The 9,417-nt window shown below is 47.8% G+C and overlaps 1 protein-coding gene across 1 annotated transcript in view; it reads right to left on the reverse strand.

The window, feature by feature from the left end:
* LOC139916098 (neural-cadherin) overlaps positions 1–8,469 on the reverse strand; it is a 293,386-nt gene extending 284,917 nt beyond the window's left edge. The window contains exon 1 of the mRNA XM_078288504.1: positions 7,407–8,469. Coding sequence (XP_078144630.1) covers positions 7,407–8,469 — 1,063 coding nt within the window. The remainder of the gene's footprint in view (positions 1–7,406) is intronic.
* Positions 8,470–9,417: the final 948 nt, after the last annotated feature.

Raw genomic sequence — 9,417 nt, forward strand, 5'->3', positions numbered from 1 at the left:
TTATGCTGTCAACACTTCAGGTTGTTGCATCTGGCTCCTGCTGACACCTGTTGGTATCGCAGTCATGCATCAGCAGGGCAGTGTTGGATATGTTGCTAGCTGTTGTCGTAGCACATTCCCACGGCTTGGTCCAAAGACGTTATTTATACGCAAGTACACAAGTGTACAAGACGCACAATGAGAGGGCGCGAGGTGGGAAGGACACCTGGTATGTAGTGAAAAAGTGAGAGATTTCAGTCGGTAGGCTTCTCTTAAAAGCTTTCATCACTAGGCAACTGCTTGGGCTTTTCAAACCTTAAGAAAGCCTCCTGTCGTTATGTTACTGCAGCAGAAAAAGGGGCCTTAGAAGAAAAAGTGAGCATTCATAAAAAGGCGATTTGTTTTAGAAGGTGAGACGCTGATGGCCACTGAAATGCCTCGTTGATCCTACTTGACACTAAAGCATGAAAAGCTTTTGCAGTTGCGGTTTAATGTTGATGGTGTCATGGTGTTTCCAGGTCGGGGGGCTGGGTCACCCCAACCTGGAAACACCAGTTACGTCACCCTCAATTTTCGTGGTGACTTAACCGGAGCTCACCAGACACGGTTGAGCTGTCCTAATATCACACCAGTGTGACTTAACATAAGTGAAACTGCATAATGTTGTCGTGCATGGATGATGTCAAGACTTGCTGAGCAGCACTAACAATGGAAAGACGACGGCAGCAGGCAGCAGGCACATGTCAAATATAGACACAGATTTGTTTAAAGTGGCTAGCATGAACATCAGTAAATCATTATCACATTCATTTTGAAACATTACTATAATTATCATAAACAAATGACACCACCGGCGAGATGATTGACAGCCTCTACACTGAATTTGTTTACCACCGCGTCGGATTTGGAGGGAAATCTGCTGTACTGCTTTACAGCACAAAACAGGAAGAGGGCGCTGTTCTTCCAGAGCAAACTGAGCTAAAGAGAGTTTCTGGTGATGGCAGATGGTGGAAGGAGTGAAAGAAATCACTTCCAACATGTTGATCCTCTTCAGTAAAGCCAAAGACACCAGAGAGAGGGAGGGGGGATGGGAAGCAATGAGGTTTATGGGAAATGTGGTCTTAAATTTGAGCAACACTAGCACTAACGATACCGCTGGTGTGAGATAGAGGCGACCAATCGTCTCCATCATGGTCTCATTTGTTTATGGTCATTTTACCAAGGTAATTAATTTGACATGGACATATTGACGCATGAAAATATGACATGTAGCGCCTTCGCTGATACCGATGTTACAATTTCCCCATGCAAAGGCAGCAGTCTCCCTTCCTCTCACCACTCACAGCGGCTCCCACAGCAACTCTGCACCATCTATCCTGGTGTCCATCGACCAGAGAACTGTGCAACCACTAAGCCGGCAATTCCACAGCACATTTGACGGTATCTGAAGCAGAGGATTGGGATTCCTACAAATTGCAGCTGGCAAACCGTCGGTGAAAGACTGAGAGTCACCGCTCCGCCTGTGAGCCGGGGGGAGCCTCAGCTTGACTGCGTGTCTCTCCGCAGGCTCTGCGGCGACGTTCAGCAGCAGCAGCGGCGGCACAGAAAATAGAAGTTTCTGCAGAAAGTTGCGAAGCGAATGAGCAGAGCGATCGGAAATGCCTCTGGAAGCTAAATAATTACAGCGACGGGGGCGCGGGGAGTTGGAAACGTAAAATTTGGATGTTTCTTAATGAACCGTTTACATAACAGAAGCACAAAAACAATGAAAGAAATTGCTGGCAAAGGCACTAGAGGGAGAAAGCGACGGGGGGGGTGAAGAAAGAGAGCGGTCAGGGAGTCATCGAAAGCCTGCTGTGAGATCCAACTATTTAGCTGTGGTGAAACTCCTTCATGATGCCACTGTCTTGGACAATGAGCTGAACTCTGTGTATGTGTGTGTGTGTTTATGCGTGGGCATGCGATTTTCGCAAGATGGGAAAAAGAACGCGAACGACTGAAGCGAGCAAAACTGCATCCGTGTGCATCCGCGTGTGTGTGTATCCAATGTGTATCCGTGCACTGGCGCAAAAGACAAAATAAGACAGTGCCATTTATGCTCTTTGAAGGAACAAATGCTCGCAGACTCCGTTTCATCCCGATAAACAAAAGAGGAATAACATATGCGGCTAACAGGCTTCCCCCCTCCGCCATCTGTCTGAATACGGAACCCGTCATTTGGCAACCCTGAACTCACAATAAGCACAGTGTTGTGTTTTATGGATGGATGTATGTGCGTGTGTGTGTGTGTGTTTACGTGTGTGTGTGTGTGCTGTGGAATAACTGGCATTTTGATGGCTGAGGCCGCCGATGAATCACACACAGATCCGAGCGCGCGGTTCGTCATTACGTTGTCCCTCGAGCGCCTTCGCATTTACTATTTACATTATTTACACTATAGAGGTGTTTGTGTGTGTGTGTGTGTGTGTATGTGTGATGTGTGTGTGTGTGCGGCCTAGTTGAGAGAGGGGAAGATCTGTGTGAGATCAACCGACACAGTCCGCGTTGATTAAAGCCAGCTGTTTCTCCTCATTAACCAAGATCCCATGCATCCCAGATAACACACGCACGCACACACACACACACACACACACACACACAGAGCTTCTGCACAGTAAATAACATCCAGAAATCTGTACCTGTACATGCCCACGCTCCACACATGTGTTTAACAAGGCACCTGCTCATTGTCATTCCTTTAATCCCCACCGACACACACAAGTACGAGCGGAGATGCTTGTTTAACGAATGGAGGTGTGTGTGTGTGTGTGTGTGTGTGTGGGGGGGGGGGGGGGGCATCTGTTATGGCGGCATGAAGGATTCTCTTTGACCAATTAAAGTGCGGACGGACCTTGAGAGCGGGCGTGAGAGAATGACAGGAAATAATTAGGGAAGACGGAGAGAAAAAGAAAGGAGCGATCGATACGCCAAGCGGCCCGTCTCGCCCGACGAGAGCGGAGAGGATCCAGAGCGGCATCATCCACTTCGCTGAATATGAAACTTCCTCCGCAGGTAACGCCGGCTGAATACTGACGACCGCCATGGAAAAGTGTTTCTGGCCAATCCGCTCACAGGAGAAACTTATATCAGGATGAGTGGCGTACAGTGCAAAAAATGTCCAACTTCACAAGTCTATCTGCCAGCAGGGTGAGATCGTTTCACTGGTTTCCGATGCAAATCAATTTGTTTCAAGCATTTTGTTTCAAGTGTCATTTTCTTCATGTGAATGTTGAAAGAAGTGAAACTGCATTGGAAACAAGTGGAATTATCTCCGATTGTTTCACTTGTTTTAAGGAAAACAAGCTTTTAAGCCTCAGTAGGAGACTGAATGACTTCATAAGATGGACTTTTTTGGGGGTGTAGAGGGTGCACATGCATGCACGTACACACACACACACACACACACACACATACACATACACACACAGGTATATGATTAGGAACATGCAAAAAACAGCAGGGGAAAAAAACAGGAAAACAGTAATATCCTATTAGAAATGAACAGTAGATGAAAAATGAAACCCTAAAAAAACAAGCAGAAAAACCCCACCCCTGTGACATATGCACACACACACACGCACACACACACCAAACACTTTGCAGAGCTGGCCACAGAGATGGACAGACAAACACAGGAGGAATAAGATGGTAGACACTGATACATAAAACCCCGCTTCCAGCTTCACACACCCTCTCTCTCTCTCTCTCTCTCTCTCTCTCTCTCTCTCTCTCACACACACACACACACACGCACACACTTCTATCCCTCGAAGAATCACGTCAAAAGCTCTCTCACTCTCACTCTCTCTCTCTGTGTTAAACTGTGCCTCCACTCTAACTAAATCCCTGGAGTGAGAGGGAAAATAAGAGCGAGAAAGTAAGAGAGCGCGCGCGAGAGAGAGAGAGAGAGAGAGAGAGAGGGAGAGGGAGAGAGAGAGAGAGAATGAGATGGGATTACAGGGATAATGCGAGCAGATGGAGGGAGGTCGAGGCTCTAGCAGGACTCTCCACTCCAAACGGATTAAAAGACTTCAACCGAGCCTGCCGACGACCGAGCGGATGCCACACTCCTCACGCTCTAGACGGCGAGCGGAGCCGCGCGGCGCCCCCCCCCGGGCGCCCGGTGCTAAGCCCAGAAATGAAACACGCCGTCTGCCAGCGTGACGCGATAGACTGCTAGGTCACGGCAAAGCTTTTGAAAACACACCACCACCCCCCCCCCCCCCCCCCCCTCCCGCCTCCTTCCCCTCCCTCCCAAACACATAAATGGTTAGGCTTTTGGGTGATTTTTTTTTCTTCTTCTATTGAAATCCATCCGTTTTAGGAGACATTCACACTGATCCGCCCCACTCCACTTGGTAAACAAGTGGAATTTTGTGTTCCTCATAGCATACCTGTGTGTGTGTGTGTGTGTGTGTGTGTGTGTGTGTGTGTGTGTGTGTGCACATATACCCTCTACACCCCAAAAAATTTCCATCTTATGAAGTCCTTCAGTCTCATATTGAGGCTTAAAAGCATGTTTTCCTTAAAACAAGTGAAACAATCTGATATAATTCCACTTGTTTCCAATGCAGTTTCACTTGTTTCAACATTTTCCCACTCATATCAAGAAAGCGACACAGTCTTGATTCAAGCAAATTGATTTGCATTGGTAATCTGTGAAATGCATCCTGTTAGAGCAAAAACGCATCATTAGGTGTAACTGCACCCAAGAGACATTGAAAATCCGATCACCCAAACCACATTTAGCCACACGAACAACAAAGTGTTAATGCAATGTGCCTCCAATCTACATATAGGTCATTTGCATTAACACTGTGTCTGGGTCTGTTTCAGCTGGATTGAAAATTCAATATATCGCAATACAAATGTGTGACAAGTAAATGCAACACCCAAAGACGATGAGGAGCATGCACTGTGTTCACAAGATTCCAATGCAGAGATGTCTATGAGGCTGAGTGAACGCATGCTGTTGGGTAATCCCATTTTCAGAGCCAGCAGCAGTGGGTAGAGACAGGCTGCCTGTCTGACTTCCCCACAAATCAAGCATAGTGGACTGGCACAGAATCCCTATGGTAATAACTGTTCATGGAGGTGACTCTGGGCTACTTAGTCCCCGTCTACATGAGCATTTGTGCCACAAAACAGACAATATCCCATGTATTTCAATGAGAGCTATGTGTTGACGGATGACATGGATTGACGGAGCGCAGTGTGTGAAAATATCGCAATACAGGCCATCAAAAAAGTTCAATGGTGGAAAGAGTATTAGAATGTCCTAGTCAAGTAGAAGTACTGTTACTTTACTGATATTTTACTAATATAGAAGTAAAAGTACTGTAAAAATCCACTTCAGTAAAAGTAAAAAGTAGCTCATTTAAAATGTCCTCTGAGACTTTTTAGAAAAGATGTGATCTTTTCGGCCAGAGTTCAAACTAGATTCTTTTAATTAGAAAAATTGGAAATTACTAAATTAAGTGCTCAAACAAAGAAAAGCCAGATTACTTCACTTCAGATCACTTCTCTGCTGACTTTCCGTTCACTGTGAATCGCTCCACAATTTGTCAATTTACGTAGATCCAGTTTCTGATGCTTATGGAAAGCCACAAAATCTGTCCTCTGTAATGGATGTGACTTCAAATGTAGTGAAGTACAATACTTCAGCAAAAATGTTCTTAAGAAAAAGTAAAATTACTGACTTTAAGACAGAGCGCAGGTAAACATCATCCGCTCACGGGCTTCACCAGCCAATGAAATGTGAACAGACGGCTTCAAAATGTTTCAAGACCCGCCCGCCCACAGCAACACAGCAACCTAGCTGCTTTCCACGCACACTTGTGCATGAATGACAGATGCCAAATATCCCATGTGAACGCCACCTTCTACTCACACAGCAAGAGCCTGCTGCCTGATGATCTATAAATGCATTTTCAAAGGCTGCCGCAATACTGCAACAGCGAGTAAAAGACACTGAAAAGCTATTACTGCTCTTTTTCTTTTTTTTTTCTTTTTTGCAGTATTAATGTGCACAAGCAGGACATGAGAGTGAAACGCAGCCTACTCCACATGCCATTATTGGGATTGTGAATCAGCATTTTGTGTTAAGAGCAGGTTCAGTTTACTTTCTGCATCAGGCCAGTTCACATTATCAGCATCAATAGGTCACATTGACTCACTCAAACCCCCAGTCACACTATTAACTGGCCTTAATGAAACAAGCTGTGTGACTGTGTCTTTCCAGTTAACCTGATAGATAGATAGATAGATAGATAGATAGATAGATAGATAGATAGATAGATAGATAGATAGATAGATAGATAGGTAGATAGATAGATAGATCAAACAAATCTAGACTAAATGACATGTTATGGTGGATACAGATGCCTATAGTCTAGTCTCCAGTGTGCACTGTCAAGCTCATTTAGTCTCATTTTCATTGCTGCACATAGTACGCATTTATTAATGTGACTGTGGTTGCATGTAATCTCTCTCTCTCTCTCTCTCTCCCTCTCTCTCTCTCTCTCTCGCTCTGCTTTATCCGCAGGTGATAATTAACCTGTTGGTACAGTGGCCGATAGCGCTGCGCGTCTCCCCTGCAGCAATCATCATCATCATCATCATCATCATTATCCTATTAGTGAATCTCACTCATTTTAACCTCTATTGTAAACACCGAACACATTCAGCGTTGTTTCTTAGTATGACAAGCGTCCTTACAAAGTGGTTCTCAAACTGGGGTCCGGGGACCACCAAGGGGTCCTTGAGAGGAGTTCCAGGGCAGGGCGTTCCCAGCAAAATCAGGAATAGTTTAATGGGAATAATTTCACTCGTTGAATTCACTAGAGGTTAACGCAATGGGACAGTATACAAGGATGGCTGTTTTGATCCTTTAGGCTTCACCTCACCTACAGTGTAGACAGTTATAGAATTCTGTATAAAGTCATAACTAACAACAACAATCTTTTCAGCAGGGCCAAAATCTTATCAAATGGGGGTCTGTGGTCTAATGTGGATCTATATGGGGGTCCTTGAACACCAAAATGTCTGGGAACCTCCTGGTCTAGCCTGCCTCTCCGTGCGTAATTTACGCACAGGATGAATACACCTGATCGGATCTTCTAAATATCACGATAACACACTAGGTGACGTTTTACACCAAATATAGAATTATAATGAGAAGCAAAATACTTGTCTACTTGTCATAAACACAATATTTTCTTTGAAACATCGCATGCTGTGATGGGCAGGGAATGGAGATGAGAAATACGCGCTTGCTTTTCAATACCGTTCTCTCTCTCTCTCTCTCTCTCTCTCTCTCTCTCTCTCTCTCTCTCTCTGTGTTTCTCTCTCACACACACACACGCACGCACGTACGCACGCACACACACCTCTTTTATCCTGAACTTTGACGGTGATCTCCACCAGAGGGTCGGTCTCTCGGTCCAGTCTCCGTGATATGACTATATCCCCGCTGTCCCGGCTCACGCTGACCGGTGAGCTCTCCGCGTCGGGCTCCACCAGCTCAAACGTGGCCGACTGAAACCTCACCGGGTTCAGGTTCATCACCACGGAACCGATTCCTGCATCCTCGGACACGTTGATGAAAACAGGGTTGTCGGACTCCAGCACGGACCTGGACCTGCGAGACGCCCCCTTTTTCGCCGATTTAGGTTTCCGTTTCCCCAGTTGGGAGTTTTGCGAGGGAGCGGCGGGCCATTGCCGGGGATTGATCTCCACGGCTATGCTCTGACTGGTGCGCGGGGGCCACCCACGGTCCCGGGCAAACACGTTGAACTTAATCGGCCCCTCGAGACCGAGGATCGAGTCCACTAGAAGGATATCCCCAGTTTTGGGCACCGCGTAGAAACTCCCGTTTTTCGGCACGGCGAAGTAGATGAGCTCCGCGTTCTTGCCGCTGTCTCCGTCCTGCGCGGTAACCGTGTAGATTACCGTGCGGAGCGCGGTGGCATCATCCAGGCTCAGTTTCACATCGGCACCGGGGAAGGTGGGCCGGTGGTCGTTGGTGTCCAGGACGTCCACCTTAACGGACGCCACCTCGGCGACTACCGGAGAGTCCTCCCCTTCCTCCCGGGCGAGTCCCGCGCATTGCCCGCAGCACAGACCGAGACCCAGCGCGTACTCAGCCCGCTCCTCCCGGTCCAACACCCCCGATGTTTTCAATAAGATATGCCCGCGTTTATGGTGCGCAAACACACGGAAATTCTCACTCCCGTCGCCCAGGAGTTTGAAGTGCGCCGCCGTCGAGCCGGGTTCCCCGGTACCGCACAGCCTCTGTGAGTTGAGCCGCTTTAACGGGACGCTCAGCCCGTTGACCCGGGAGCCCGGAGCCGAGTTCTCAAATACATGTCCGTGGAAGAACGGCACCTGCTCCGCGGTCCTGTTCCCGAGTGCGCAAGAAACCAAAAGCGGTAAAAACACGGTCCAAATCATGACTGGATGTCTCCTCCGCTCCACCGTACTAAAGCGCTCCTACCACACCGGGCTGGTGCCGAGTAAAAGATCCATCGGTGCGCTCGTTCCTTGGGGGTATTTCTCCTCTTTTCCTTTATGATCCACAACTTCCATTAAATCGGCATGGAAAGATTGTGAGTCCCATACTTCAAGTGGACGCAGGAGAACTTTGTCTCTGTGTGTTTGTGTGGTGCGTCCTCCTCCTCTGCTCTCCTCTGTCTGCTGCCTCTCCAGCAGCGCTCTGTCTGGCTGTGCGCGTTCCTACCAGGGAAAAAACGGCTTCAGCTCGAGTGCGCGCCTATCTCCGTTCCCTCTCCTCTCCTCTCCCTTCCGTGCGCCGCTTCCGATCGGTCTCACACCGGGATCACATTTAATCTGTCATGCGTTTTGAGTTGTTGCAAACTGCATACAAAGTCTCACACCGGCATCCTCCGGTTTCAACGCACCGGGATCAAACTGATCGTGCCTGTCAGTATTGTAACATCAATTTTCATCACGAGGGTATCGCACGGCGCCGGTAGAGAACGGGTAATAAACAGCGAATAAACACCGGTGTTACGCACGCGTTATCAACGCGCCCAGTAGCAAATGCATCTGCAACGGAATGATGCAGCGGTAACGGATTCTCTCATCGGGAAATGAACTTCTACAGCCAAGCGGGAAAGCGTCGGATCAAGCCGCGCGCGCACGTACACGCGCGCAGCCAGACACACACACGCACATAAACAAACACGCACTGTGGGGCTGCAGCAGAGGGGAGGTCCTCGGGGGAACATCCCGACCTCCCCGCTCCCCGTGATGAATGTCCAGTCTTGCACATCCAGATCCATCAGGCCGCTTTCCAATAGCGCGTCAGTCCATCGGATTAAAATAATGTAAAAATCGATAATTTTTAAAACACCTCCAGCGGGGGGTGGAGAGAAAATA

This window comes from Centroberyx gerrardi, chromosome 1, assembly GCF_048128805.1.
Source record: "Centroberyx gerrardi isolate f3 chromosome 1, fCenGer3.hap1.cur.20231027, whole genome shotgun sequence".
NCBI lineage: Eukaryota > Metazoa > Chordata > Actinopteri > Beryciformes > Berycidae > Centroberyx > Centroberyx gerrardi.